This window comes from Heteronotia binoei, chromosome 3 (genome assembly GCF_032191835.1).
Source record: "Heteronotia binoei isolate CCM8104 ecotype False Entrance Well chromosome 3, APGP_CSIRO_Hbin_v1, whole genome shotgun sequence".
In the NCBI taxonomy this organism is placed as follows: domain Eukaryota; kingdom Metazoa; phylum Chordata; class Lepidosauria; order Squamata; family Gekkonidae; genus Heteronotia; species Heteronotia binoei.
This window is the reverse complement of record NC_083225.1, coordinates 95,705,034-95,721,867: the sequence shown is the minus strand read 5'-3', so window position 1 is coordinate 95,721,867 and position 16,834 is coordinate 95,705,034. Positions and strand designations below refer to the sequence as shown.

The following is a 16,834-nucleotide window of genomic DNA, read 5'->3' as shown; positions in this document are numbered from 1 at the left end:
CCAAACCCTATGGGGACGCTATATGTCCACTGCGACTTGACGGCAAAAAGAGCGAGCGAGGGCTGTTTCCCTTCCGCTGCACCCGAAGAAAAACTTCCACAGGTCGTATTCCCTCCGTGTATTACTTCCCAAGCCTCTCATACCCAGTAACAGCACGATTTCTCCCCACACGCTAGAGCTTCACTAAACTTCAATTTTCCTTCTTCCGTACAGAAAGAAGTTCTATCCCTACCGCTGCGTTCACGTTACCTGGTACAGTTGAAAGCATTGGCGGAAGAAGTTGTTTTCAGCTCCCTGTTACTGTGGCAACCGAAGAACTTCTCTGAGAATCATGGGACGTGTAGTCTAAGAAACATCAAAAGGGGGCGAAGATTCTGGTTTCCCAGTAATCCTTTCATAGAGTTTTGAAAAGGAGAACAGTTGGACAGGGTCAGGTGTTACTGTGCTTTACAACAACAAACTCTTAACAAATAGGAAATCTGATATAAAAAAAATATGGGGTAGTTCAAGATTACTCTTTTTAGAAAGCGAAGGGAGATTGTAGTTTTGCAGATATTGTAGTTAGAGCGAGCCTGCAGCAGACGTGGACTATTGCACCCTTCTTGGATCTTCGTTCGCGAAGCAAAGCCAAGAAGAAGAAGAAGAAGTTAGTCTTAAAATTTAGACAGTTTTCTTGTCTTTTGTATTTTTATCGGATGTGGTTTTTTAAATTTTAGGACTTGTATTAGCTGAGCATTCATACGGATAGTACTTTTGAATTCTTATAAATTGGTAGATTGCCATCTGAATTGTAGGTTCTGTATTTGTAATTATGTTTTAACGTTTTAAACTGTTGGAATTAGTGTTGTTCACTGTTGTGACCCTGAGCCCTGCTGTGCAGGTGAAGGCCCGGACAGAAATTTAAGTAAATAAATAAATATTGTTATTAAATTATGTAATCAAGTCTTACTGCACTGTTTATTTGTATGTATCATATTGTCTTTATTGCATCCACCTTGAGCCTTCCGCTATGGTTACCTGCTTCAAGTTCAATGCTTTAGGCAAGTTGGTTATCATTTCTCATTTCCTGCAGCGTTGTAGTGCATTTGTGCACCTACAGTGGTTTCCCCAGACTTGTTCTGATCTTTCTCAAACCTGCTTTACACTGGAGTTTTGGGGAAGCCCCCTAAATGGCTGGTGTTTGGTTAGGAAAATTAGCATTTTAAATAATTTTATTTATTATCTTCAATTTCTAACCACCCTCCCCATGAATGGGCTCAGGGCGGGTAACAAGTAGTATAAAAACAATCAAAAATGATTTAACAATAAAATTGAATATCAATTAGAATATGGATTAAAACATCATTTAAAATTATCATGATGGCAACATAAACTATTATCCCACATAAGACCCCACAGCTGGAAAAAGCAGTTCAGATAAATTTGCTTCTGCATGATCTTAATGGTCCTGTGGGCAAAGAGAGGGCCATTTTGAGCAAGGAGGCGAGATAGTACGGTGTCCACCGCCTCAGCCAAAACCTGAGGCCCAAAACCAGCCCACATAGTAGCTATTTTCCCTGACTCATGGGACCAGCCACCAGAAAACTTATACACAAAAATCAAACCTAGAATATCATTATAATGATGTTATAGCAATATGTGTAGTTCTCTGAATTTTCAGCTTTTTTTTTCTAAGCCTCTAACCCTTTGCTTTGTGGAGGTATAAGGAAAAGGGCACATCATCAAAGAGACTATAGCTTTACTTTTAAAAAAAGAAAGGATGTTGGGAATTCAGAGAAGCTGATACACCTACAGTTACAACAGTATATCAATACAACAGTATTCTTTTAAAAAATTGCAAAAGCCCCAGTGGCCTAGGGGAAGTGTTTCTGCTGCTGGAGGACTGGGGCAGGGAAACTGCAGGGAAACCTGCCACGTGGAAGCTCCATTATGGCTGCTCTTATCTGCAGCCATACCAGCAACTGGGAAACCCAGGCTGCCAACTTCAGGTCAGGAAATCCCTGAAGATTTAAGGGTGAAACCTAGGAGAGCAGAGTTTGGGGAGGGATGACAAATCAGAGACACTATGATACCATAGAGTCTACCCTCCAAAGCTGCCATTTTCTCTAAGGGAACTGATCTTGGTCATCTGAAAATATGTTATAATTCTGAAAGAACTCCAGGACCCATTTGGAGGTTGGTATCTACAAGGAAACAAGATCCCATCCCCATGTGGAAAACATCACACAGAGATAGATTATAAATGAAGCAATTAAATAACTATCATACAAGATGCTGAAGATCTTCAGGAATGTTTTAGTTGTAGAGAATCTAATCTTTTTTTTCATCCAAATTAGGGCAAAATAGCTGATTCAACTGACATACTGAAAATGATAAAAACAGCAAGCGACCATGTGGTTCCATTTAAAAAAAAACCCTAAAACAGGCAAAGAGTAATACTTTTGTTAAGGACCATATAAAACAAAGTAGCAAAGCCTCCAATAAAAGTAGTTTAAAATGGGGTGCAGGGGAAATTGCAGACAGATGGTACCATGACAAGTGGATTGCAAGCTGCATTAAGGGCCACTGTGCTGCACCCAGTGCCATCTAACATAGTTAAACACTGACAAAAAATTATATGTTGGAAAAACTACTTCAGAGTAGCTAGATTGCAAAACATCTGCAAAATATCAAGCTAGAGAGAGAGGTAGTTATTAGTGCTGCTGAACTACAGAATGGCAGGGAACCATTTTTGTTTCTTTTTTGCTTCTCTTTTTTTGCTTCCTTTTCCCAGGACTCCCAATCACTACTGCTTGATAGTATCAAAGTTTAAAGTGTTACTTAAAAACCTTAACTACACTTTAGAACGTATAAGGATCTAGATCTTATTAATCCAGGTTCGAACAATAAAACATTTTTTTTGCTGTCATTAGTTTAATTTACCTAAAAAAATGTTGCAAATTACTATCATTGGAATTGGTTGCTGTGCTTATCTGGCATATAATTTCATGTTCTTTTCATACTACTGTTTACTATTTTTTCTAGTCCACATGTATAAATCTAGCATCTAATGACACAGTTCATGGGTCTGATTTGGTGGGTTCCAGTCCATTAAAGTGGACATCTCCTAGTCTGTAAATTGCCACAAGACTGCTTTTTGGTTTTGTTGTAAATTAGTACTTGCATTTCTTTTCCTTGCACATATTCATAATATAGAGTTGCCAATCCCCAGGTAGAGCAGGGGATCCTCCAGTTTGGAGACCCTCCTCCCACTTCAGGGTCATCAGAAATCGGGGAGGGGGCTTGGAAAGCCTCGACGAGGTTGAAAAGGCAGCAGGCTTGCTGGCTCTGAGTGGCACTGAGCACACTTGCCAAGGCGGGGGGGGGGGGGCATGGCAGCGAGCTCTTAGCACGCCTGCTGTCTCCCCGACCTCACCGAGGCTTTCCAACCCTCAGCTAGGTTGGGAAGCAGCCACAGTGGGAGAGGGGGCACCTCATGGAGCCCCAAGGCAAAGTGGCGCTCCTAGGCAGCCGTCTACTTGGCCTACTCCCATGCGCTGGCCCTGGGGAGGGGGGAATGTTTGCTGGACACTCCATTATTCCCTGTGAAGACCGATTCCCACATAGGGTATGATGGAGAATTGATTCACGGGTATCTGGGGCTTGGGGGGCTGTTTTTTGAGATAGAGGCACCAAATTTTCAGCATAGCATCCAGTGCTTCTCTCCAAAATACCCTCCAAGTTTCCAAAGATTGGACCAGGGGATCCAATTCTATGAGCCGCAAAAGAAGGTGCCCCTATTCATTATTTCCAGTGGTGGAAAGGCATTTAAAAAGTGTGTGGTCCCTTTAAATGTGATGGTCAGAACTCCCTTTGGAGTTCAGTTATGCTTGTCACAACCTTGCTCCTGGCTCCACCCCAATGTCTCCTGGCTCCACCCCCAAAGTCCCCAGATATTTCTTGAACTGGATTTGGCAACTCTTGTCATAATATGATGAGTTTTCCTCTCCCACACTGTACTTGGAGAAATAGCAGTAATGCTTGCTTTAGAATTGGGAGGGCATCAATGTTGGCCAGCTTTTTGGAGTACACTGGAATCTGTTTATTATGTGAAATGCTATCTTTAAAAAAGGAAAGGAAAACCATAAATGAACAACTTTTATGTCGGCTGAGAGAATGCAGTTCAAATGGAGAGCCATCATTTTAACATTTAGGATGCAAAAATGGTAGAGCATCAGTTATAATGTATATAGGGGGAGGAAGGCTGGTCCAGTTTCTGACATGTCTACCTTTAAGATGCCAGTAGCAAATTATGTGAAAGACCTGAGACCACTTACATGCTAGTGCCAGTCAGACTGAACAAATTCCAGGAACTAGAACAATATACTGGTGGTGGGTTGATTTATAAAGGGGAAAAATAAAGTTTTTATCCGGTATTCTATCCAGCGCATTCAGCCTGAAACATTTCGTTTTGACCAGGGGCTTGACAAATCCTTGAATCTAGAAACTCAATAAGGAGGGGGGGAGCTGTTAAACATAGCCCTGTATTGTGAACTAACTCTCCTCTGCCTGTGCCCCTTCTCCTCCTCTTACCCTGCCTGATTGGTGTATTACTGTCCCTTGCCTTTTTAGGACTGTCACCCGGTCACTCTAAAGTGATGAGTCTGGGGGCAGGTATCAGTCCCTCCGCAATGGATACTGTTACCAGCCAATCGCCTTGTGGCCCGGCCGTTCCCAAAATACCCAAGAACCAATGAACTGGAGAAGTGAAGAATGACAGGGCTCCAGCTGAACTGAGGTGAAGTGGAGATTCGATTGGCATTTTCCTCTCCGCTTGCATGCCCGGGTCAGTGTTCCAGTTCTCGTGACTACTTGACACAGCAGGCGTGCTGGGGGCTGTTAGTTCCTTGTGGCTGTCGTCAAAATGGTGATTAAGGTGTTTGTAGCAACGTCCTCGGGATCTACAGCGGTAGGTATTTACCTGTGATTTATGTTTGTGCGCATATCCGTTGGCTTCCAGAGTGTTTCTTAACTAAGAAAGGGGCGTGGTAGTCGAGTTACTTACTACAGGATCCTACCGTATGGAAAAGGAAAACCAACTACTGAGAATTTAATTTTTACAGCTTTCAGAAAAGCTGCTATGTTACATTGCAACAATATTAAACGGAGTTAAACTTCTATAAATCCATTTAAGTCAGTTGTCTTAGAAGGGTGATTCAGCTGAGTTCTATTGGTCTGAGGTTACAGAGCAAAGTTTTAGTCCAGTGGCCTCAAACTTTGTCAGGCTTAGAAGGGTGTAACTCTTTTTAGGATTGCACTGTATACTTACCACAACTTCATGCATTTGATTGTGTGGGCATTAATTCACAAAACCTTACTGCAGACTGCAGTGTATGTATTCATGCCATAGACTCTGTACTTCTTACAAGAGATTCAGCATGGAAAGAAGTATACTGAAGCAATGTACATTTTGTACATTCACATACCTGTGTATAGCTATTGCTTAATTTCACAAATTTTATCTGTATTTTAAGGCTTGTTACTTTTGTTATTGGAGAAATAAAGTTAGTCTGGTTGCTGTGGGGGGAAACAATCTTACCTGTCATTTTTGGGAAATATTTGTTAAAGATTACGGATTACTTAAAAAAACGAAACCCACCAAAATTGAGCAAATTTTCTCTCTTAAATTCTTTTCAAGATCACTGTAAAAAAAATATATATATATATATATATAACGGTTCTGATCACTTAAAGCAGCTATGTCCCAAATTCATATGGAAATAGAATATATATATATATATTCTATTTCCATATGAATTTGGGACATAGCTGCTTTAAGTGATCAGAATCGTTATGTTCTGTGTGAGTGAAGGGTGTGCAAAGAGAAGATTGGACAGTGGGAACTTGGAAAGAACTGTTTCCTTTTATATCCAGTTCCCACATGAGCTCAAATTTCAGTCCTGCCTCAGCAGTCCATCACAGACACTATTAAACAAACTGGCTGGTGCTTGCACATAACTGTGTAGCTGCATTGGTAACTGACTGACACACATCTCTCTCTCGGCTTGGCTTCGCGAATGAAGATTTAAGAAGGGTGCAATAGTCCACGTCTGCTGCAGGCTCGCTGGTGGCTGACAAGACCAATGCGGGACAGGCAGGTCCGGCCGCAGTGGCTGCAGGGAAAAGTCTGATTTAGGGTTGGTGCTGTAGCAGTGCGATTCTTCCTCAATCTCCTTTTGTCCTCAAGACCAGCTATGCGTGCGTTCTCAAAAAAACTGACACACATACAACCTCAAGAAACTTCCAGAGCAGGAGGACTGAAAATATTGGTGGGGGGGGCATTATTACCTTTCCTGTGCAAATCTGCATTTAATGTACATGAGGCCAAGTCAAGCAAGGATGCATCGTCAAATGGAGTGGATAGACCCTCACATTCTGGTGTTAGAGAAGCCTCTGACTTTGGTTAACTTTTGTTTGTTGTACACATATGGACCCTGTTCAAACAAATACTTTATTGTAATCTATACCTTTCCTTCCTTGTTAGGCAGTGTAAAGCATGCCCATTGAAACAAGCAGGTTTAAGTCTTAATAGACTCAATAGGTTTAAGGCGTAACTCTAGATTAGAATGTGCATATGTCTGTTTACAAAACATATACATTATGCCATTAGGAGGAGGTTATGTCTGACTGGTAGAACAACTGCTTTGTATACAGAAGGTCCCAGGTTCAATCCCCAGCCTATCCAACTAAAAGAGTTAGATGGCTGGTGATGTGCAGCACTTCCATCTGAGACCTTGGAGAGCTGCTGCCAGTCAGAGTAGACAGCTAGTGGATTCTTTATAAAGAAGTTTTGTGTGTTCATTTTCCAACTTTTGCTCATGCGTGAGTGTACACAATAAATTTAAAACAATTAAAATATAAATAGTTAAAGCATTTTATTCATTGTAGACAATAGAAAAGCAATCCAGCACAAAAAGGGTTTATTTACAAAAATGCCATATAGAAAACATATACATAATAGTTAATATAATATACAAAAATAATGGTTAAAAGGTAAACAGCCAAACTGCTGCACATGCTGCATTAACATTTAAAATTAAATACTAAACAAATGATTATTCAAATGGAAAAATTTGGATAGAAACTGATTGGATAGAAACCCTTTATTCTAAGCATACTTAGTTACTTGGAGATGAGTGGATTTTAGTGTCACACAAATATTAATGGTTTGTTTAAGTCTTCTAAAGTTAAATGAGATGATGAATAGAGCTGACTAACATTTAAAATATTCGGATAACCAATAATTAGGAGTGAGGAGAAACATTTCTGTAATTAGCATAAAATGACATTTAATTTTGGAAAGTTTCAGATAACTTGAGCTCTACTAAATTACTACTATAGGAGGAATTTCTCTTCTCACCTGGTTTCCATAGTGGAGGAATGCAGACATGGCTGCAACCTATACTGAGGGTCTTATTTCAGTCAGCCATAAGCATTAAATGCATGATCTGATATTATTTATTTATTTTATTATATTTATATCCTGCCTCCCCTATCAGGCTAAGGGCTGCTAACAGCAGTTAAAACACATAATATTAAAATGAAATACAGTAAAATCGTTAAAAATTTGTTGTATATGTACAATACATTTGCAGTTTCAATCCTAAAATCCAAGATGGCGTCAATATTATTAGTTCGTATTTAGTGCTGCATACAGTAATGTCAGATATAGTTTGGTGCTCTATTTATACTGGGATGGGTTTAGATATCAATGCTGTGGTATAGTGGTTGCTTCCCTGTTAGTTATTAAAAGCTAATTTAAACAGTTCTGTTTTACAAGCCCTGCGGAATTGTGGCAAGTCCTGCAGGGCCCTGATATTTTCAGGGAGAGCATTCCACAGGGCAGGGGCTGCTATCAAAAAGGCTCTAGTTAGAACAAAAATCCCATGACACCTTAAAGCAGGGCCCCCCAACATAGTGCCCATGGGTGTGATGGCACCTGCCAATACTTCCCCCAAGCACCACCAAAGCTTTTCAGAAAGTGGGCAGGGCTGCTATACGTAGGCTTGCCAATCCCCAGGTCCCAGTGGGGGTTCTCCCCCGCTCCCAGTCAGCTGGCTGGTGGGGGAAAGCCCCACCCCCACAGCCACCATGTGTCTTTCCACCTCCAGAGGCTTCAGACTCCACTTGGAAAGGCTTCCTCTTGGGATGGTGTGTCTGTGTCTTTAAGGCTGAATGGGGGCGGGGGAGCAGGCAGAACATTATGGTTGCTCCCAGTGGTTGTGAAAGCAGCCCAGACTCTTTGTTGGTTGCACAATCTTTTCAGAGGTTGTTTCATAGGATAGGTAAACTTGAACTTTTGGTTGCTCTGTGTTACTTTGAAGAAGTTGGAAGTTCAGCAACTTGTGAGTAGAGATGCCAATCCCCAGGTGGGAGCAGGCCCTCTCCTGCTTCAGAGTCATCAGAAATAGGGTGGGGGAGGGGAGGGAAATGTCTGCTGAGCACTTCATTATTTCCTATGGAGATCGATTCCCATAGGGTATAATGGAGAATTGATCTGGGGGTATCTGGGGCTCTGGAGGGCCTGTTCTTTGAGGTAGAGGCACCAAATTTTCAGCAGAGCATCTGATAACTCTCCTCAAAATGCTCTCCATGTTTCAAAAAGATTGAACCAGGGGTCCAATTCTATGAGCCCCAAAAGAAGGTGCCCCTATCCTTCATTATTTCTAATGCAGATAAGGCATTTAAAAGGTGTGTGGTTCCTTTAAATGAGATGGCCAGAACTCCCTTTGGAGTCCAGTTGTGCTTGTCACAACTTTACTTATGGCTCCACCCCCAAAGTCTCCTGGCTCCACCCCCAAAGTCCCCAGATATTTCTTGAATTGGACTTGGCAACCCTACCTATAAGGCAGGGCTTGTTACTGGCTAGCCTCATTCAAGAAAAGGGTTTTCCATGGCTGCAATAGTAGCTGCAAACAATGGAGAACCAAGAAGACTGGTAAGCACTCTGGCTTTCCTTCATCACTGTAAAGGTCCACAGGGGTGGCCAGCGGTAGCTCTCCAGATGTTTTTTTGCCTACAACTCCCATCAGCCCCAGCCATTGGCCATGCTGGCTGGGGCTGATGGGAGTTGTAGGCAAAAAACATCTGGAGATCTACCGTTGGCCACCCCTGGTATAGGACATTCCACTCTCAGACTTTCCTTCATTTTGTTTTTATATCCCAAGTTTTTCTCTCTCAACCCACACAGTTTCCCTCTTTACGTTCATTCACCTAGGAGATTGTGGATTTGTACAACTGTTTACTTCTTTTATCACTGTGAATATTGTGTGACCTGACTTGCCCAGGTCTCTTGGATATAACCAGTTGAGCTGGAAAATGTGACAGAGATGATGTGGTGTTCTCAGCACCTAGAGGCTATGATCTCCAACTCCTAGATAAAGGCTGGCTAGAAACAAGACTGGTTGCTGAAGCAACATAGTATTCCCAGCAAGGAGCGCTCCCCACCTCTCTCGCCATTTTCCAAAGACTCATGGCTACATCCCGTCTATGTGACAGCAGGATCAAGAACTTTCCATTTTGCCTCATGCCTCACTAACTTTCAACTGTAGAACCTGCTGCATATCAATTTAGGTAAGCCACAATACAGAGGGGGATTTTCAGCATTCCTTTTTGTAATCTGGTAGTTCTTAAACTGTTTTCTAGGGAGATATGGGGTTCCTCAGAAGCTTATCTGAAGTTCCTCAGTAATGGTAGACGAGCTTCCACAAAAATGTGTCTATCCATGATAAATTTGTTTTTATGTATATATTTATACAAATTATACCTCACCCCGTCAATGCAACATTGGCATTGTAGCAATGTTAAACTTGATGAGGAGGGTTATTGGGCATATCTGGGGCACACTTAATTCATCCTGGCTTATATTGAGGGAAGAATATTGGTCAGCACTCTGAACGGACAATACCCAGACAACTGAGACCAGTGTCTCTCCGCACACACTCATGGAATGCTGCTTCTCCTGACTGACTGCTGCCACCACTCCCTTCTTGTTGTTTATCTGCTGAGACTGGGCAGTGTTTCACTGGCCAGCACCCATCCCCAGATAGATGAATAGGTGGACAGAGAGTGGACTGGTGAGCTTGTCTCAGGCAAGTGAGGGCTTCCGAGCAGGCAATGGTGGCAGAATGAAGCAAGCAGTCATCTTTGCTTGCCGTCATCTTCTATTCCACTGTGTATGTCCCAGCTGCTATAGTGCCAATGCATGTTGCACATTATTATGTGGAATGCAGGCTGGGTGCTGCCACCCAGCTGGCTGTGCATGAGTTAGTTTCCTGACCATGTAAAAAGGTTGTTAGCAGGAGTGACAGGCATTTAAAAATTTTTACATACAAACAAGGCTTTCATGGTTCCTGTCTTTACTTGCAGAAGCCACATGTATACAAAGCATAAATAAATAAAAGTCAGTTGGGAAAATGGATAGGATGAGTAAAAAAGTTTTCACTTTGTTGCCTAGACACTGGGTCCAAGAGGTAGCAAACCACAGAGCTGTTCTCTCTCTCTCCCCCACCCCCCCTCCAGCAACCTTGGACAAGGCAAGCTTTTAAAGGGTTGTCCTGGTTTTCAAGGGACAAAAGATTAAAAATCCCATTTCCTGACCAGCCTCATTTCATTTGTGCATGAGGTGAACCCTGACATTTCTGTCAGACTGTGCACAGTATTAATGAATGGGGTAATTTAAAAATTGAGAGCATGTTTTTCATCGTTCTTATAATTCAGCCTCTTGCCAAATGTTAATTAGAAGGAACAGAAAGAAATGTATGTATGCTCACTGAATGAAAAATAAGAGACAGATAAAGTTAGTATAGGAGAATGTATGGGGAAGGTGTGGAGAAAGCAACTGTGACGGACTCAGGAACGAGTAGCTGAGGGACAGGCTTGCAGCGATTGGCTGGTTGCCCAAGAAATGGAAAAGTATCCTTTTGGGGTATGCTCAGCAGAAAATCACCTCAGGATTTTAGTCTGAGCCAGGGAGTCTTCGAGAGAAGTCTTCAGAATACCAGTCTGAAGTGAAGACAGTGGGCTTAGGCTGGGCAGTTGTAAAACCAACTGGACGAGGGGCTGAGAACAGCCAGAGTGACTGGGCTCCTTGTGGGAGATAGAGCTGAGTGGACTCTTTCTGGAAGAGAGAGTTTTCAGATGGTTTGAAATTCTCTGAGGAAGATTTTGCCAACACATCAGACAATCTCCAAGTACAAACTAGATCACCCAAATACACACTGAGGGGAGAACTGGAGTCTGGTGGTCAGCAGGGTTACCCAAGGCTCAGACCAGAGAACTAGCTGTGGGGGGCTGAGACACATCAGTATTTAGGGGTGCGAGTCCTGGAAGATAGCTAGTGTGAAAGGGTTTGTGAGGGAGATACTGACACCAGTCAGGAGTTCTCTATGTGTGTGTGGAAAAGTGATTGAAGTTTGTTATTTTTATGATTTGGCATTGCCAGAGTTAGGGGGAAAACATTTGAGGAAACAGCATTCTGAGTGCCCAGAAGGCACAGCCTGTGTGAAATAGAATCTAGTGGGATTCTGAAACCTGCCTAGTTTATTGTTTATTTTTTAAAGATCTTCTGCCAAAGTAGTGTTATATTTTCCTCAGCCTGATAAGTCTCTACTCTCTGTAACTGACTTATTCTGCCATCCATCTGCCTGCCAACTGATTCTGCCTGCCAATTGATAGTTCCAATCAATATTATTTCATCCCTCTCCCTTGTTCTTTGTTACCTAATAAATATTTTGTGGTTTTTAACTTTAAAACCGTCTGGTGCCAATTATTAAGAGTTCTGACAGGATTTCTGGGAGTGTTACTGAGGGACTAAGGGAAGGTGACTGGGGAGAAATTTGAAGTGGTTGCCCTCTTGAGTAAAGCCTCTGACTGGATTCCTCACAGCAACATCCAGTGATATTTAGAAGTTCTTATGCCTTATATCGTACTGTTATCTCTGGTTACCCTGGTTACAAATTACAGTGAATGCACATAAAATCCATGTACAATGTACATTTGATTTTTCTTTATCTTTGCATTGAGTAATCCTCATGTTACATTCAATGCATGTACAGCTGAACGTGATTGAAACCACAGATTTATCAAGGCACTGGTCCCCAGTTTCATTTGTAAAGTGCACATGGTATCTGTGTCATGGCAGCTACCAACATCTTTCCTAGTGGTAGCACCAACCAAATGTTTTTAGAAAGTGGGGGGGGGGAGGTGTAATGCCTTTTGCACAACAGATCTCATGATTGGCCACTGAAAATCTGATTCAGTATGCAGAATTTTTAAAAATTGCAGCACCTGCCACAACAATATGAGCATCTTCACTGTGTGACTGAAGGTAAGCTGTGTACATACATTTTTTAAATAATATGTACATATTAAAAGCAAGAGCTTCTGCCTGAAATGCTGAAGAATTAGAGTTATGCACCTCCTCACTGACATTTTGTGGTTGGTCTTGTCTGGCAACCATTTTTTTTTTGACGGGTTCATGTTGGAATACAAGCTATGCACATTCCAGCCATTATATAGTTAACTGTTTGTTTACCTGATAGAGGAAGTGATGTATTGTGACCTAAACTCAATTGTGGGATGGTTCTTACTTTGCCCGCGAAAGTTGTGAACACAACATTGGTCAGAGAGGATGTTAGGTGTAAAATGCTTTGATCTTATATGCAAGGTTTATTGCTCTTCTTCCTGGCGAAATGCTTTTTGGGGAGAAGAACAGTGAAGACAAAGAACGTAGCCATGTAGATAAGACGTAGATAGACTAGCTGGTAAGCTAGATGTTTTTCTGTTTTATCCCAAGTACCCTATCCTGATGTTTTCTAGTAAACTTTATTTCTTTTGCTAAGCTTAAGCCTCGACTCCAATTACTGCCACTCCAAACCTCTGAATTTAGCATGTATTTCCTAACATTTTGGTAGCAGATGATAAAAGATTCCAACAGTTCATTTATAAACAGCATTTATTGGTTTAGTGATCACAGCCATGAGCTTTACAGCTTCTGGGGCAGTTGGGAGCCCTCCTATATTTGTGGGAAAAGCCAGTTTGGTGTAGTGGTTAAGTGCGCGGACTCTTATCTGAGAGAACTGGGCTTGATTCCCTACTCCTCCACTTGCAGCTGCTGGAATGGCCTTGGGTCAGCCATAGTTATCACAATACTGTCCTTGAAAGGTTCCTCATTATCTTGGACAGGAGTGACAATTGGAGTGCCTCAAGGATCTGTCCTGGGGCCTGTTTTGTTCAACATCTTTATAAATGATTTTGATGGAATAGAGGGAATGCTTATTAAATTTGCAGATGATACTAAATTGGGAGGTGTTGCAAATACAGTAGAAGACAGAGACAGGATACAGGATGATCTTGACAGGCTGGAAAACTGGGCTGAAACCAATAAAATGAATTTTAACAGGAATAAACATAAAGTGCTGCATTTAGATAGAAAAAATCCAATGTATGGTTATAGGATGAAGGAGTATGTCTTAGCAGTAGTATGTATGAAAAGGATCTAGGGGTCTTAATGGACCATATGCTAAACATGAGTCAACAGTGTGCTGCAGTAACTAAAAAGGCAAATGCAGTTTGGGGCTGTTTTAACAGAAGTATAGTGTCCGGATCATGTGAAGTGATGGTATCGCTTTACTCTGCTCTGGTCAGACCTCACCTAGAGTATTGTGTTCAGTTTTGGACACCACATTTTAAGAAGGATAGACAAGCTGGAACAGATCCAGAGAAAGATGACAAAGATGGTGAGGGGGTCTGGAGATGACAAAGATGGTGAGGGGGTCTGGAGACCAAGTCCTATGAAAAAAGGTTGAAGGAGCTGGGCATGTTTAGCCTGGAGAGGAGGTAGCTGAGAGGTGATATGATCACCATCTTCAAATACTTAAGGGCTGTCATATAGAGGATGATGTGGAATAATTTTCTGTGGCCCCAGAAGATAGGACCAGAACCAATGGGTTGAAATTAAAACAAAAGAATTTCTGGCTCCACATTAGGAAGAACTTCCTGACAGAGCGGTTCCTCAGTGGAACAGGCTTCCTCGAGAGGTGGTGGGCTCTCCTTCCTTGGAGGTTTTTAAACAGAGGCTAGATGGCCATCTGACAGCAATGCTGATCCTGTGAATTTAGGAGAGGCATTTGTGACTTTCCTTCATTGTGCAGGGGGTTGGACTAAATGACCCTGGAGGTCCCTTCCAACTCTGTTACTCTATGATTCTATGACTCTGGGAGAGTTCTCTAAGCCCCACCTACCTCACAGGGTGTCTGTTGTGGTGGGGGGAAGTTAAAGGAGATAGTAAGCCACTCTGAGATTCAGAGTGTAGGGTGAGGTATAAATCCAACATCATCATCATCACCACCTCCTCTTGTTGGCAGCTCTCTTCCCTCTCTGGGGTTCAGTGGCCTGGTTGTGGGGGCGAGTTGCTAGTGATGCAATGATATGACTTCCTACACAGCCCAGAAGAGATATCATCACATGGGGCAATGTTCTAGCTGTTGCCCAAAATTCTATGGTTAAGCATTTGAGCAAATGTTAGTGTCACCCTACATAGTGAAATCACTTCCAGGTAGGGTCTCCCAGTCCATTGGTCTCCAGCCTGTTTGTGTGTGTGTGTGTGTGTGTGGCCCAAAACCCATGATAGAATGTCATACTGATATTGTACCAATGATATGCTGTCACTTCTGGGTATTTGCTCTATTGTTCTTCATATCTTATTCTCGCTCTCTTGTACTTTTGGGTCACATCAGGACTGATATAATTGCATTGCCAAAAATATTAGAATATTACTTGAGAGGGGACCCCTAGCTGGTAAGTCTCTTGCACTCTAGGAGGCTCTTTAGCCTCCCCGCCCCCCCAATTTTCCTGATCTGGACCAGCCCCAAAGATTATTTCTGGCCTGTGGGGAGGCTGCATGTGCAAATACTGATGGGATAAATTTATAGGGTTGCCAAACTCCCGGTTGAGGTGGGGTTTCCCCCGATTTCGGAACTCCAATCTGCTGCTGGCCAGCTGGTTGGTAGGGAAGCCCTGCCCATGAGCAGCCCCCTCCCATGCCAGTGTGGTGATGACTCACCTGGTAGTGATGTCATTGCACCAAGCACATCACACATTGACATTCTGGCATTTTGGCAGAAACTCTATGGTTGTGCAAGAAGATCCCAGGATGGACCTGGGAGCTCACCCCTGGAAACCCAGTAAGACCTGGCAACCCTAGCAAATAATGCCTCTGGCCATTTTGAGCCAGGAAAGTGGCATGAAAGGAAAGCTGACACCCTTCTACTCTGAATCATGATCCTCATCTGAATGAGGCCCGAGCAAGCACTTTAGAATTAAGTTTCCATGGAGAACTTGTAGCTGCCATGTATGGTTGCAAGTACTCACATAGGGTTTCCAGCTTCACCTTGGAAAATTCCTGGAGATTGGGGTAGAGTCTTGAGATGGTGTGATTTGTCAAGGGAAGGGAGATCAGCAGAGATATGATTCCATAGAGTTCATCTTACAAACTGTCATTGTCTCCAGGGAAACTAGGATTGCCAGATCTGGGTTGTGAAATTCCTGGAGATTTTGGGGGTGGGGTTTAGAGAGGACGGGGCTGGAGGAAAGGAGGAATCTCAACATGATATCAAAGATTTCAGGTTTTCACGGCTGGTAACATCATTAGGGTTTGTAGAATCTTTCGGGCTCAAGTGCTGTGTTCTACTGGAGAAAGTTTTCCTTCCAGACGTATCGTTCTCAGCTGCGGAGAACATCCTCAGTGGCGTTGCAGCTGGAGCAGGCGCTCTGACCTTCTTGGCTGCTGTGCATTGAGCCAAGAAGGTCACAGCAGCCAAGAGGGTCAGAGCGCCTGCTCCGGCTGCAACGCCACTGAGGATGTTCTCCTCAGCTGAGAACGAAACGTCTGGAAGGAAAACTTTCTCCAGTAGAACACGGCACTTGGGCCCGAAAGATTCTACAAACCCTAAATCTCAACATGGTACAACACCATAGAGTCTACCCTCCGAAGCAGTCATTTTCTCCATGGGAACTGATCTCTGTCATCTGGAGATCAGTTGTAAAAGTGGGAGATCTCCAGACCCCACCTGGATACTGGCAACCCTAACTCTATAGTGTGGAGATCTCTTGTAATTCCAGGTCCCACCTGGAGGATGGCAACCCTACATGGAGGTTACAGGTAACATGTAGTTTGGGGCTAATTCTCCTCACTTTCTAGAACAGAACTGCAATCCTTGATTGAATAAAAAGTCACATTGAATATCCATGCTCCATTAGTTTATAGTAATGCTATGTTTTCCTCTCTTTCCCCCCCTAACTAGATTAAGAAGAAACAGCAAGAAGTAGTGGGCTTTTTAGCAGCAAACAAGATTGACTTTAAAGAACTGGACATAGCTTGTGATGAAAACAACAGAAAATGGATGAGAGAGAATGTTCCAGGTGAAAAGAAACCACAAAATGGAATCCCTCTCCCACCACAAATCTTCAATGAAGAACAGTATTGTGGGGTAAGAAATGTACAGGTTTGTTTGAATGGGCACGTGTGATGACAGTACATGGTTAAGGCTGTAACCAGTCTGAGAGCCTTGAGAGATAGGATTCAGATGGAAGTCTTCAGTGGAGAACATGTTTCTTGTTTTTTAAAAAATGTACAGATATACTTTGAAAAGGTGGTTCCCCCCCCTTTTAATTGTAAGCTTTCTGTTCTCAGATACTTTTACAAGATGATTACAAAAATACAGAATGAGAGGTTGTTACAAGTGAGAATTCTGTAAATTCTATGGTCTAGGACCTGCCTACCTGAGGGACCGTC

The 16,834-nt window shown here is 42.6% G+C and overlaps 1 protein-coding gene across 1 annotated transcript in view; it reads left to right on the top strand.

Moving 5' to 3' along the window:
* Positions 1-4,748: 4,748 nt before the first annotated feature.
* SH3BGR (SH3 domain binding glutamate rich protein) overlaps positions 4,749-16,834 on the top strand; it is a 62,863-nt gene continuing 50,777 nt past the window's right edge. Inside the window, exons 1-2 of the mRNA XM_060234248.1 lie at positions 4,749-4,948; positions 16,344-16,529. Of these exons, the coding sequence (XP_060090231.1) occupies positions 4,904-4,948; positions 16,344-16,529 (231 nt within the window). The 5' untranslated portion in view covers positions 4,749-4,903. The remainder of the gene's footprint in view (positions 4,949-16,343; positions 16,530-16,834) is intronic.